Here is a 15,002-nt window from a genome sequence, read left to right on the forward strand (position 1 = left end):
TTTTTTAAATTTAAGGAGCCTTCTTATTTTAGGGGGAACTGTTTTATTAATGTTTGAAATGTTAAAATGATGAAGTAAAAGAACATCGCTGAGAAAATGGGAAAAAATCCTTTCAGTCTGTAAAATGGACATTCTCTCAGCTGTCAGATTTAATTCTACATATTTACATTTGTCAATATGATTACTTTGCAGAGATTTTTGAAATGGGAGAGAAATTATGTTTGTCAGGATAATTGTAAGCTAAGGATTACTGTACAAAACAGAACAATATTAAGTTAGAACAATGGTATCTAAATAGTTCATTGGAAGACAGAATGCTCTGAGAGACTGGTTAAGCACTTGGTTAGCTAAAGATAAATAATATTTTACAGATACAGATATGGAGACTTGCTTCTGCTTTGTAAATAATCTGTTCTCTTCTTTATAATATTTCCATATTGTGCTGATTCCATGATAATGTGTCAGTATTTGAAACTGTCCAGAAAGAAAAAAAATAAAAACTATGTATATTTATTACATTTATATGCCATCCATTTTGGATCCCGTGCAACTTTGATAGGCAAAAACATTCTTACAAACCTCACAGTGACACATGCACCCACTGTTAAATACACACTTACATAAAATAATACTCAGATGATGACATTCAGGAATACATGTATCAAAATCTCCATTTCATAGAACCGTACAAATACTGAAGTAGAACTGCACCTTTGGCATGTAGAATAGGCAGAGGTACAATTTGAGTTAGAGTGAAAAAATGAAGTCAAACAAACCAAAAGTGGCAAAGAACCCATTATTTTCTATTTAAATGAATTCTGGCTTAATTTTATATACCAGCACAACCATTCTAGGTTAATCTTTAGCACTGAGGATGGCAGGAAGATTTCCATAAAAATTTACTTCTGGAAGAATGTGCTTTTGGTTACATTCATTAAAAACAATCATAAACATTCCTCAGAAGTAAAAGTTCTCTAGTATTTAATATGCTTATTAATAAGTGCAGCTAGGATCATAGCCATGTATAAATTTATTACAGTATTATAATCTACGTATTAGTAGATATGTAGTAAAACATGAGTGGTTTATGACTTTTTGAGAAAGGTTAATCTTATGGACATCTTTTAGAAAGTTAATCCATTTAAGCATTGTGTAATAAATTCATTCTGTTCCAGACTGCAGTATAAAAACAATTATAATAAAAACACTGCAACTTGGAGTTTAGATTTCTCCTAAATGTTTGCAACATAATTTTGCTTTAAAAAACCTGTGTGCAATCCTATCCACTTTTAAAATTGAATCATAGTATTGTAATTTCTTCATCTGGGGTCTTTGGTATTTTCAGATGCTGAAGGAGTCAGTGGACGAGAAGAGTCTGTGAACTTCAATGATGCTGATGAAGGGTTTTCCTCTGGGGCATCACTTAGCAGCCAGCCACCAGGGACCAAACCTTCATCCACATCTCAGAGGGGCAGCTTAAGGAAAGGAGTTGCTGGGCTTTTGGCCAAGGATAAGGAGATCATCTTGGCTACCAAATCCACAGACAGCCCTCGAGAAACTGCCCGTAGGCAGTACCTGCACCAGTCAGTTGACCTCAGTACAGATGCAATTGAAATTACTCCCACAAAGAAACACTTGAGTTTGCCTGCTGGGCAGGTGGTACCAAAAGCCAGCAGTGTAAGCCTGATCCGAACTGCAAGTGCTTCTTCCAGTAAATCATTTGACTATGTGAATGGTAGTCAGACAAGTTCCAATGTTGGCATTGGCGGTGATGGTGTTACTAACTTAGCAGCTGGCAACTCCAATCGTTTTTCAACCATTAGTCTACAAGAGGACCGGTTAAGTCAAGCTGGAAATGGTAAAGATGTCCACTCACCAGGAGCTCCTCTGACTAAGCAGTCCCGATCCCCAAGTTTCAATATGCAACTAATATCCCAAGTTTAACTTTTTTTTTACCTTCTTATATTTTTTCCATTTGTCCAATTTTTTTTTTGAGCAACATCTACAATCTTCACCCTATTGTTTGAAAATCCTGGCTTTGGTGATCTTGTTCGATTCATTTAGATACTATACTATATTTTGTACTGAAACAGCAATAAAACCTCATGTTTTCGCTCCCTCTCCCATAAATGTCATTGTGAAACAGTATAAAATATACTTTATGCCTTTTCCAAGCCTTTGGTTCTCCTTGGGTGATGTGCAATCCATTATAGGCAGATCAGTTCCCATTTCAACACTGTGAGTCTTGAGAAGATTGGAGGAAATGGAGAATATGATCCCTATCAAAACGAAGCTTCGGCTTTCCTGAGAAATAATAAACGGGTTAGTTTTCTCAGTCTAAAGTTCTGCAAAGACTAATGAATTGTGATTTTTTTTTTGTCTCTTGGAACCAAGAGTGCCTCAGAGATTCTAGTAGGACTTTGGACCTCTGAGTTAGTGCAATCAATTCTGTGGGAGAGGAATATTGTCATTGCTTCTGATGGCGGTTGAAATGCACTTTGTCATGAACATTAGAGTAGTCTTCCTCTTCCATCCATCCACACTCACCCTCCCAAGCTTAATGTTCAGCTACCGAGACATGTATATGTGACCAGGAAACTGCTCCTTCAGAATGAATGGGCTGTAAGTAGACAGCATAGGTTACAGTGCAGTTTTAAGGCCTGTGGAGCCATGTTTACATGTCTTCCTCACCCAGGAAACAGGGTTGTTTCTCTACATGGTAGAAATTTGATATATGAAATACATTTAAAACAAGATTAAGAAAATGGGACATGGGCTGTCCCAAGTATGACTACTCATCAATGCTCCTTTAAAAGTTACTTTTGTAAATTGATAATCTTTGGAACCTACAAGAACAATTGAAGTTTAGGTGAGGGAGTTTTTCAGGGTGCTTGCTGTGGAATGACTAAATTTTATCACTGAACAGACTCAGAAGCTTCAAAAAGGACAAGTGTTCTCCAGCAGGAAATGCCAAGAACAGAGGCAATGGCTGCTGAAAATACTGAGGCATCAGTTATCCTTAAAATCATTTCTCAAGCAGTGGGGTTTTTTGGCAGCTTTCTCTTTCCAAAGGAAACAATTCACTGCCTATATTTTGATCAATCCATTGCAGTCATATTTCATATAGTTAATGTAATGCGGGTGTATGTGGGGGAGCTAAAGATATTATCTCCCCCACTTTAATCTGGGAATGCATACTGTTGAATTTAACCTTGAATGCATGTGGTGTGTCAGCAATACGTGATATCTGTGCTGTAGATCACTGCTTTAAATTGCATTTCTTATTCTAAAGAAAGTGTTCATCATGTTTTGAAGAGTAATGTATACATGAAAAGCAAAAGGGGGCTGTTTTGCCTTCTTATATTTTTGCTGAACTTTGACCTGGAATTCTGTTGACAGTTAATGAAAGGAACAGATATAAGTTATATTCCTCTTCCCCCAAGTAACCTTTTGAATTAATTATAGGTTGAAGAGATTCAGAATAATACTTTATTTTCAAAAGGGTCAGAGGTTAAAATGTTCAGATTACTAAGTGCCATTATTCTGCTAAAGAAAAATTTAAGTTTAGTTGATAATTTCCAATTCTACTCTCTTGTCTTTCTTCCTTGACTTTTGATTTGAATCTGGAGTTTGTCAGAAGAATTGTAGCTAAAGTAATCCTCATTTTAAATTATTAGTATTACACTAAGTTGTAGTTACTTTGTATAGACACTCATTAAAGCAAAGCTAATGTCAAATTTAATTCCAATATTACTGAAACTCAGGAATGTTTCCAAGTGATTCACTGTAATTATTGAATATTCAGAATAATTTTGAATAATATGTATAATGTAGGTTAGACTTCTTGAGCTTTGAAGCCATCCATTACAGAAAACTTCAAAAAGTTTCTTTGTTCTGTAGAAAAAGTGAGAAGGGACCTAGGTGTATGTCTTTATTTTTCTAGAGAACTAATATGATTCCCATATAATTCAGCAGTCTTTTTTAATAATAGAAATTATGACCATTATACAGAGAACTGCATGAATAGTTTTATAGCTAGGGACTTTGGGCTTTCAAGTGTTAAATAGCAGTTTATTGTGTAACATATTAAACTATGTTTGCATCCTTCTGATTTAATGGTGTGAAGATCACCAAAATGATTAAGACCAAGGTGACAGGATTTTTTTTAAAAAAACCATTGGTTACAAGCCTGTGGTTACACTTAGAGTAGCTTTTTAAGATCCAGATCCATGTATTCTACATAGCAAAAACATAGTTAAAAAGAAATATTGCTGTAATTAAGACCAGTTAATTTGTTCTTTTTGAAAGAAATTTAACATGTTAAGCTTTTTTATTTAAAAAAATCTGTATGTGGTTGTATACACATAATATGCAGAAAGCCTAATTTACATATTGATGATTGGTAGCCTGCTATCAAACTGGAATGTGTTTAATTGTGCAAATCTTCATCTTAAAGAGGTTATAGTTTATTTTTTTAAATATTGAATAAAATATATATTGTATCTTCTCAACGTATTAAAATTACAATGTGTACATATGTTGGGGTAATAACTTTCTTATGGAATTAGTAAAGTGATTGTTTTCTTATGTGCAGTACAATTTTCTGTATTTAGTTCTTTTGCTTTTAGTTATCATTTGACACATTATAACATTTAATTTTAGTTTGTTTTGTACATTGTTCAAATTCTGTTCCTATTTTAATATGCAACTTTCCCATACTGTGGACTCAAGTATGAAGCTTATCTTGTTTCTGTGTCTTTATGATGGAGAAAACACTGCTTCATATCTTTTCTTAAATATGTGTCTTACTTGAGAATATTAATTAGTCCTCTTAATAGGTCATGCTAGTACTGCTTCAACATTTGTTGATGTATTTGCTGCTAAACTGTTCCAAAGTTTTTGCTAAAAGCACTGTATTGATGTGTATTTGAAGGTTCAGACTCAGTGGGGATGTAACATCTTCCTTTGTTTGTTATTCATGGTGAGATTGCTTCTTTCCTCTTAGCATCTTGGGTTTGCTTACTCTTGCCCCCCTCCCCCCAATCTGGATTGAATTGCACACTAGTTTTTATAATGTTGACCATGAACTATCCAAAAGTGTGTAAACTTGCCATGTATGCTTACCAAATGTCCACCTTTCATGTGTTACTCAGAAAGTACTCTGTGGTTCACAAGCTCATTGTAATCTAGAGAGAGAGAGTTAAAATACTCAATTATGAAAAGGAAGATGGGAAAGAATTAAAAAATGGTGGCACCTGAGTGATACAACAGATCAATGCTTGGTGTAGCTTGTAAAATTCATTGATATGGAAATGAAATAGAATTAGATTGGCACAGAAGTCAGAACTTTCCATTGAACCTTGTAATTTACCATTACAAACTTTTTACTGGATTATAGGCAACAGTAATACTCGGAAGGATATGACAGATATTTGTATTTAAATATTGTTATACGTATATCCTGTTATATAATAGCTTCTGTAAAGTAGAAATGGCAGTTCTTACAATATTTTGTTCCAGTTTCACAGTGGAAGAGAACAAAGCATCTTTATATTTTGTGCATGTGTTGACCAAAATGCCTGTATAAAAATCTGAAAACATGATTACAAGATCTATGAACGAAACTGGGTAGGGCCGTAGTCTGAAATAATATTTTTACTTGCCTTCTTCTCTGGAGAAATATGTAATCATTACCATATTGTAAAGACTATTCTGCCGTTACTTTTGCTCTAGTTTTACATGTAAGAAGAGGAAAGGTATAGTTACATGGTTATTAACAAATGTTTGATTATTTTAGTTACACCATTTGACCTGGCTTGCGTTTTTTTTCATAATATAGACAATAATATGAGAATAAGATTAATCATCTCATTGATTACAAAACTATTTCAAACATTGCTAATGTGCAATTTAAGGGCAGCTCTTTCAATGAATTCTTAATAAGTCTTTCATGTAAAACTATGCATCATTCGATACCAGAATGATGAATTTGTATCACAGTGAGATGTTGTTTAAAATATAGTGTTTTTCAAACATATAAAGTATCTGATTCATAAACTGGGTGTCTTGTGTCTTGATGCTCTTTGTAGATTTAAAGTAGGCAAGTTCATACATTTTACAACTGAAATAAGGAAATCATACTACTTTTGATTTGCACTATTTTATGGAAGTAGTTTTCTTTCTGTTGGGGAATGCATATGTGCATGTATATATGTGTGTATATATATGTGTGTATACCCACCCACATACATACATGCATATACATATATACATACACAGATGTGTACAATTTGTCAGTTGTTGAAAATCAATTGCTGTTGTTTGCAAGATGTAATTATAATAGTAATGTAATATTCTGAAACATATATGTATATATTTCCAAATGTTTGTTTAATATTTTTTCATTATTATCAGTATTTATCTTCAGGGAATAGATTTTCATTATCTTGTTACAAATACATTTTGAAGGAGTAATTTGAGTGCTGGTAGTACCATCCAAATGCCACAGATTATTTTTTTTAATTAGTACAAAAATTGCAGCTTTTAACAAATAATTAAGAAGATGAAATTGACAATTTTATTTTAGACTTTAAAGAACATAGGGAAAAAGACAAATCAATCTAAATACTATTTGCATGAATTATTTTAAAATTTGTTTTATAAATTTCTGGATAATTACACAACATGCATTATAATTTTATTGCTTAAAATTAAACAAAGCTTCATATTCAACCAATTAAAATTAATAATTGCCAAATACTAGTAATTTGATTCATTGCTTAATACTAAATGCAGTGTATAAATTCAGTATAGGGACATTAGTAGTATACATGCAAAACCACTTAGATGAATCCAAAGTTGGTTCAGTCCAACTGTTGAACACTAATTTTTTTAACACAACAAAGTAGACATGTCTGTGACAAAAGTTTTTATTCATGGTTCATTAGGAATTAAACTTATTTCCTGTTATTAATGTTTCTGCATTATACCCATTATAATTATTCACATTCATTTGTACTGTTAAATCTTTTTAATATTGCATTCATTGATTATGATCCAAAGATTCACGGAATCATTCAAACAAAAACCTTTAATTTCTTTTTAATTAAAGGTTTGCTTCTCTTTCATTTAATTCTCTTTCAATAAATTATTTTTAATTTCTCAAATATGCTTTAGTAAAAATACATAATACCACAATTAACCTGAATATCCATCTTAATTTTATGCTAATACATCAAATATTATTTTGAATAAAAAATTAATTCTCCCTTTTAGTTTTCCCCAGATATTTTTGTATTGTGCTTTTGTAAAAAACCTTCACTTTATGTGCAGTAAGATTTTTAAAATAGTTTGCACTTAAAACATATAACTGCTTAATTTTGTGGAAAATAATATATTCAAACTCAAATCCCCTCAAAAAGCAAGTGGGATTTTAAAAATTGGTTATTTGTATGTATTCATACACCCATTTCCACTATATGTAAAATTTAAATACAATAAAATATACAAGGGGTACAAGTTATGATATCCTTTCTTAAATCTGTCAGAATTGTCAAGGCTGCAGTATTGAATTGCATAAACTGCCATATATGATTAGAGCACAACTTTTTAAAAAAACCATTGAATTGTTTTTGTAAATATATTCAAGCTTACAGTAAGTATAGTAAACTTGAAAATATATATTCAAAATTGGTTTGTTGTTCTTCCCAGAAATAAAATTTCAAATGTATAGTCATACCATAATTTGTAATAAGGAGTATCAATTTTATGCTGAGACATTTAATTTGCAAAGTAATAAATATTAGTGAGTACAAAAATATTTCTGTATAATTTTGAATTCTACTAATTTTAAAAGCTGATTACACTAAATATTAGAGAATTAAAATTTGCAGCATCCATTGGTACTAGAAAACAGAAACAGAATATTTTGGTGCTTTACTTCAAATGGGACCAAGATTATTTCTGGCATTAACAATATAATATCAATTCATGCAGTTAATAGATTATCATGTTTAACCCAACCCAATAACTTCTTTATTCTACAAATAAAATACTTGAAATTAGTAGATAGTGGGGAAAAAAGCCTATTTAATTTACACTGGCTTATCAACGTTGATTTTGTTTTTACTTGAATTTTTACTTCCAATCAACATACATGGTTACTCATCTGTAATGTTTCTGTTTAAACAATTATAATAGGCATTCTGAAATATATTCATGAGTGTTTCAAATTTTACACAACTTAACTAGCCTTCATTTTGAAATTACTTTTTACAGTATTATCATTAGTATTTAGTATTAGTATTTCTGAATGTATTGTTTATAATTGGAAAGTAGAAGTAGAAACTTGAAATCAGCCTGTTTTTTGCAAGGTCATCTCAGACAAGATGATTAGCTTAACTTGGTCACATTAAAACATTACTCTTGGATTTGAATAAATTCTGACAAGCTACTGATGGTGAATGGAGATGTTAATTTTTAATGTTTGTAAACAGATATCCTGATTTACAATGTTTGATTCTAGCTTGTTTGACAATAGTTACATAAGCTCAACTTTCAAAAGCATTTTGTTTTCCCTTCACACCTTCCATCTGACGAATTATTATCTGTCATACAAAGGTTTATTATTAAACCGAGATTTCTGAAGGATTTACTGTTCTGGCATTATGTAACCTATTTTACCTCATTTACAAAAACCATAGCTAGCAAATAGCCCACTTATTTTATAGAAAATCTGTTTGATGAAAGGAGTTGATTTATGTTAATATTCCACCAGTATATTGGTATGATATTTGAAACAAATTAAAATTTGATGCTGGTGAAATGTTAAACAAAATGAGTATGTAATATAAATGCAGTCTTTGTGGCCCTAACTTGGGACCTGTGAAAAACTATTAACAGAGCTCAGATGACATGTTTTTGAAGATCATTATACTGGTGCATGTAAGCCATTATTGTAACTGTCTTACTGAATCTGGTTAATGTTGAACTGTGTTAAGTGTTGAATTTGTAAATAACTGCCACAGATAGATAATATTTTGAATCATTGTAAATACAGGTGTATAAAATTAAAACTAATCTGCAACACAGAATATATATGTATTTATAAAAGGTGTTTAAATAAATATTGTGGTGTTTCTGGAAAAATGGTCACTTTGTCATATTTTCCCCAGTATACTTTTACATGAGCAGTATATGTTCTTCTCATAAAACATGTTTCTTTTGGGTAGGTATTTTATATAACAATCCAGAATACTTGTTTTGCACTGAAGTTAAGTTCTAAAAACTGGCTGATCATTAGTATTACTTGGCACAGTTCATCAGTAGGTTTACATGTTACAAGCTGCAGTATTTTAATCTGTAAGGCATTGGAAGGTTGTATATTGGTTCTCTTCCAAATGCTCCCATGTCTTGGGAATATAAAGACTAGAAGATTGTCAGCGCAACTACTGATTTGATTGTTAAAACTTTCACGTTGGCTTCTATTCCATTCCATTCCACTCCATTCCAATACACAAACTCTTCAGATAGTATTTAATATAAATCCTTAAACTTTTTGAAAGGCTGCTTCTCTGCTCGTAGCATCCTGATGACGATTTGACCGAACTGGTAGTTAATCCTGTCGGATCCCACCCGTTTATGCAGAAACATTGTAAAATCAAAACGGTTCACAAAATTTTAAGCACCTCTGCAGCTATCTTTTTTAAAAAATTGGCATAATTTGTCCTCAGGTTATTTGTAGAATTTGAAAGAAGCTTCATCTTTTTAAATAATTCTGCCATCTTCTGCTAAATCACAAAATTGCAATTTTTCCCATGATTCCTGATGACTATAGATATATCCCTATCATTTCTTTGGTCACAATATGTGTATCCATTGCTATAACCATGGCAAGTGTTTGTTTTCTTCTTTTTATGACCAACTGTTTTCCCAGTGATTTCCCCTACAAGTATTTTGAGATAGGCAAATGGCAAGTTCGGTTTGTTCATCACAATCTATGGAGTGTGAAATAAGATGGCCTCGAGAAGCGTGCATCATCCAAAGCACATTGAGATGCTGAAGATCTGGATTAATTCCATTCTTTACATTCCAGGCCTGTCTGCTTCCTTTACTCCGTTGACTATAACCTCCAGACGCACAAAAAAGCTGTTTGTTTTAATCCAGCCTAATTTATTGGGGGAGGAGGGAGACTTTCAATGTATTTTTCTAACAGTTGTTTGGAATCTCGGAGAAATTGGGTCGAAATTCCAGGTAGAAGTCCAAATCCTGGCAGCAGATCGGAGCTTAAACGGAAGGCGATTCAGCGCTTGTTTGTTTCAGGGTTTATTTACAGCCCTTGTATCCTATTTCGCTTTCAAGGATGGATCTGGGATACAGCTAAAACGAAGAAGGAAATCCAGACTTGAGAAAGACGAATAAGGTAGCTGCATCACCCGACGCCCACATATTCGTTGAACTTAGGTGGCTCAAATGCCCACGCAGCTTCTCGCGACCGACTTCGCAGGGGCCAGAAAACGGATCGAGGGCTTCCACCTCCTCGCTCTCTCTTCCCTTCCCGATGATTTTTTTTCTTTTTATAAATATTGTTAGTTTAAGAGCAGAATTGGGAGACGTCACCGCCGCGTATCTCGTCGCATTCCGGGGAGGAGTCCTTGCCCATTGGCCGTAGAGAGGGGCCAATCCCGAATCCGCGGAAGGAAGCCGAAGCTTCAACAGAAGGCTGGCTAGCTAGCTCCGCCCATTGGAGAGGCCCGCGATACCCTGAGAAAGAGGTTGGGTCGTACCTCTGGTAGTTGGCGGGAAACTCGCGTTTATTCTGGTGCTGTGATCTGGTGAGCAGCGAGGGGACTGGGTGGAGCGGTCGACCGACCGAGTCAGGGCGGGGAGACAATTTGGAGCTCCACCGTCGGCTGAAGGGAAAGATGATTCAGCGTTGAGGGCGCGTGGTTGGGACTTCCGCGCGCGGGAGGTGGGGGGGGGGGGAGCGAGCAAGCGAGCGCAAACGTCGCTTCCAAATAGATGCCCTGAAGATCAGTTGCCTCAGTTAAAGCAGGGCTCTGTAACCTTGGCAACTTTAAGCCTAGCGGACTTCAACTCCCAGAATTCCCCAGCCAGCTTACTGGGAGTTGAAGTCAGCCAGGCTTAACGTTGCCAAGGTTGGAGAGCCCTGTATTCCAGAGTCGGAAAGCTAGATCGGTGAAAAGTGAGCTTTGGTTAAAATAGAAGGCGGCGGTTCTTGTCTAAGGAAGTGCGCTTTTTTCCTCGTTTGTCAAGCGAGTCCTTGTTCTGTGTGGTTTGGTGGCAATGAACAGAATAGTGACTCTGCCTAACTTAAAAGAGCTCTCTCTTTTAAGTAGCCCGTTCAAGTGGACCTCTTTCCTCATCCGACCCTGCAACCGTGCGTGAAGGTGTTTGCGGTTCGGTGCAGCTAGCAGCGTCAAGAAGCAACTCGCAACGATGCGATCCGACATGACCGATAGCGGGGCATGTTGGGAATTGTAGTTCGAATACGCGGGCAGTTGTAGGCTGCTCGTGTTAAATTGTTTTTCAGATTGCCTCTTCTTTTTTTAGGCCATACGTAATGCCTTTATTCAGATTAAATTCTTTTTATTTCTACCGGGGTACTATGACTGGGCTTGTTTAATTGAATACAACTTGTTGAAAAGTGGGATACCCACAATCCTGCTTTCTCTTCTTGGAAGTAAATCCCATTTAACACAGCAGGGCTTAGTTTTGAATAGATATTGTAGAGGATTGTATTACAGACAGTCCTCTCGATTTACAACTATTCGTTTAGTGACTGTTCAAAGTTGCAATGGCACTGAAAAAAGTGACTTATGACCGGTTTTCACACTTGCAGCATCCATATTGTCACGTGATCAAAATTCAGAAACTTGGCAACAGGTATGTATTTATGATGGGGGTCATGTGATCACCTTTTGCAAGGTTTTGACAAGTAAAGTCAATGGGGAAGCTGGATTCACTTAACAACTGTGGTACTGATTTAAAAACTGCATGGAATCACTCAACAACTGTGGCAAGAAAGGTTATAAAATAGGGAAAAATTCACTTAATAGCTGTCTTGCTTAGTAGCAGAAATTTTGGGCTCAGTTGTGATTGTAAATCAAGGACTGGCTGTGATGGCTTTAGCACCATATTCTATTTCTTTAGTAAGAAATATAACTGCCTACCCTTGTTCCTTTCCAAGTAAATGTGCTTCAATCGATAACATTGGTTTGCATTCTTTTTACATTGATGTGAAAGCCAGTCGGAATTTTTGTATTAACATTTGAACAAAATTTTGTAAGTTTGTGTATTGTGTTGTAATTCCTAAATCGTTGCCATTTCATCTATAAAGTACCATGTGGTAATTAATAGACATTGTCTTTCTCTTATAGATATATATCTTTCTCTTTAGTGGTAGGCTATAATGTCAGATTGTTTTAACAATAGAATATGCTTACATATTCTGCATTTATCCTTAGCTGTCTCTATTTTGCAAGTATTTAATTGTTTGTGCAAAAACTTTAGGTGGAAAGGAAGAATCACTAGAGAATTCTGCAAAAAGAAGTGTATATATAATTAATCTAATCCAACCATATCAATCTGTTATTGATATCAAATTACTGGAAAATATATAGATAAAATATAAAATAAGTTTACAAGCATTGTGTTCCCTAGATAAGGAAATTCAATCCCTACTTTCAGTGCTGTGGCAAATCAGTCTTTTTGATCATTTGACCATATCTATTAATTGCTTCCCCCCCCCCCCTGTTTCCTCCAGATTACACAGGATGACAAATTGGGCCCTCCCACCACAGGCTTACTCTCTTAGTCTTCCCATATGTAAGTGAATCAAGTCATTATCCATTGTACTACACAGATTGTTTTATTGTGTTTTTAACTGCTGAAATTTAACTAGTTTTGAAACTGAGTTTTGTATATTTTGAGGTGCCAAATCTAAGTCTTTCCTTATTCCATTGGCATGTTATGAGGATATTATCTAGAATTCTACTTGAGTGCCTTCTTGGATAGCAATATCCATCAAGAAAATTATCCAATGACTTGTTTAAACATATATTTATTTTCTCAATTTGTGTTGAGGACCAAGCAATATTTTATAAAAATCCAAGCAAGCTTTTATACTACTTCTGGTAGTAATAATAATATATAATTTTAGATTCTAGATTTAGGTGCTATTCATAATAATAAACTTATATGAGATTTGTACTTTGATAGGAATATGTCAACTTATTTTCTTTTTGGCTTAGATACCTTGATATGAGTAATCCAAACATAAAGAGGATTAATGTCCTAGAGGTTAAATTTGTGGCTGATGAAGATGTTCTGAGGCATATCTCTGAGGATGCAGGTATCCTTAGTTGCTTTATTATTATTAGAATAAGGTGTCTAATTCTTAATTTTCCAAAAATATTAATAATTTTTGTTGTGCTTATATAATTACATCATTTTAAAAGCAGTGGCTTTTTCTGTACTTGGAGAAATTAATTACCACGATCCTCTGAAAATATGATGTGAGAGCAAGATAATGCTGCTGAAGTATTTAGCAATCTTACAAATAGTAAATTAACTTGGATGAAATCTATTTTGGTGTTAATGTCATCAGTATCGACAACATTATAACAAAAATACAACTTCACAACAGCACATTATCTTTTAGTGTAGATATATACTTTGCCTTCAGGAAGTTTTGACAACTGACTTTTCTTGTAATATCAACATTGTAATATTACTTCTTAAAGTAATTGTTTTGTTTTCTTTACATTATTTTCAAAAATTATACAGCTTTATTTTTCTGGATGGTATAACTTCCTTGAAAATGATCGGTTTTCATAGACCTACGAAAATTATTTATTGTAACTGTTCATGTATTTTTTCTTAAGCAGTCTTATTGCCTTTTCAGGTCTCAAAGTTCGTAAGTTAAGTGTTCCACATACACTTGAGATTAAACAATGGATGAAAAATCTGGAGAATAGCTCCGATGATGAAGCCCAGGATATTTTAAAAGAACAGGATTATGTGACAGCCTTAGATGTCCAAGGTACTTTGGGAAACACAACATTTTCACAATCATCATTATGTGGATATTTACTTCATATTATGCATGAAAATATTCAATATTTTGTACATAATTCCACCAAGAAATAAGACATATTAATCCTTAAAAATAAATGTTTATATTGCTAATTAGATTTAATCTGTTGTTGGTATAAATCTTTTATCAGTTCCCTTGAAAGCATTCTTCTAAGGGTTAATTGATATGTATACTTTTTAGAGTCAATGAGAAATGGTTCCAGTGCAAGCGGTGGTGATGTCTTTCCATTCCAAACTCCAAAACGCTCTAATAGGATGGCAGAGAGAGGCATGTATTGTGTTTCATGTTGTTTCTTTTACATACTGTACATAGGTACTTGTATACATCTGGATGACTTGCTTTCTCATGGATTCCTTTAAAAAAACAACCTAAATCTGCTCTGAACACATAATCCAAGTCTGTCAGTCCTATGAGTAACAGATTCCATGGATATGTATAAAATACATGTAATTAGTCCTGTAGTGTTCACCAGTTTTGTTGGACTGATGAGATTTCATAGCTCTACTTCACAACACTAGTCTTTTGTTAGTTTATATTGGAGAGCAACCATTTCATTTTGGAAGAGGGATCAAATGAGGAATTAGCACAGACTCTTTACATAAACACAAAAATGCCTTTGAATCTAATCTAGTCTTTCTCAGGTGAATCTATCTGTCTGCAAAGAGTTCTGTGAAATTGGCATAGAACAATAAAGCACCTAGCTTGAACTCTACATGTGGGTCTGGTCGTTTGTGTCTGACAGCTTGATAGCTTGCTTCTAAAACTTTGCAAAATTCTAAATTTAGCATGTATCACAACATAGTTAATATTGAAACATTTTAAAATAAAAAGCTAAACCTGTGCATGCCGGTCGTTATTTTATTTTTTTTAAGCTGCCCAATAACCA

General features: G+C 34.0%; 2 protein-coding genes across 23 annotated transcripts in view; both read left to right on the forward strand.

The window, feature by feature from the left end:
* The window catches only part of HYCC2 (hyccin PI4KA lipid kinase complex subunit 2), a 61,386-nt gene extending 59,269 nt beyond the window's left edge, over positions 1-2,117 (forward strand). For all 20 annotated transcript variants that reach the window (XM_087919715.1, XM_087919720.1, XM_087919719.1 and 17 more), the window contains one exon: positions 1,346-2,117. In XM_087919715.1, coding sequence (XP_087775841.1) covers positions 1,346-1,944 — 599 coding nt within the window. In that variant the 3' untranslated portion in view covers positions 1,945-2,117. The remainder of the gene's footprint in view (positions 1-1,345) is intronic.
* Positions 1,975-15,002, forward strand: part of ORC2 (origin recognition complex subunit 2) — a 42,425-nt gene continuing 29,397 nt past the window's right edge. The window contains exons 1-6 of one of the 3 annotated variants that reach the window (XM_087919723.1): positions 1,975-10,832; positions 11,861-11,904; positions 12,785-12,846; positions 13,272-13,372; positions 13,925-14,062; positions 14,297-14,383. In XM_087919723.1, coding sequence (XP_087775849.1) covers positions 13,282-13,372; positions 13,925-14,062; positions 14,297-14,383 — 316 coding nt within the window. In that variant the 5' untranslated portion in view covers positions 1,975-10,832; positions 11,861-11,904; positions 12,785-12,846; positions 13,272-13,281. The remainder of the gene's footprint in view (positions 10,833-11,860; positions 11,905-12,784; positions 12,847-13,271; positions 13,373-13,924; positions 14,063-14,296; positions 14,384-15,002) is intronic. The other 2 variants (XM_026696808.2, XM_087919724.1) reach the window with 2 other exon arrangements.

This window comes from Pseudonaja textilis, chromosome 1 (assembly GCF_049901715.1).
Source record: "Pseudonaja textilis isolate UNSWEBS1 chromosome 1, rPseTex1.2, whole genome shotgun sequence".
Lineage (NCBI taxonomy): Eukaryota > Metazoa > Chordata > Lepidosauria > Squamata > Elapidae > Pseudonaja > Pseudonaja textilis.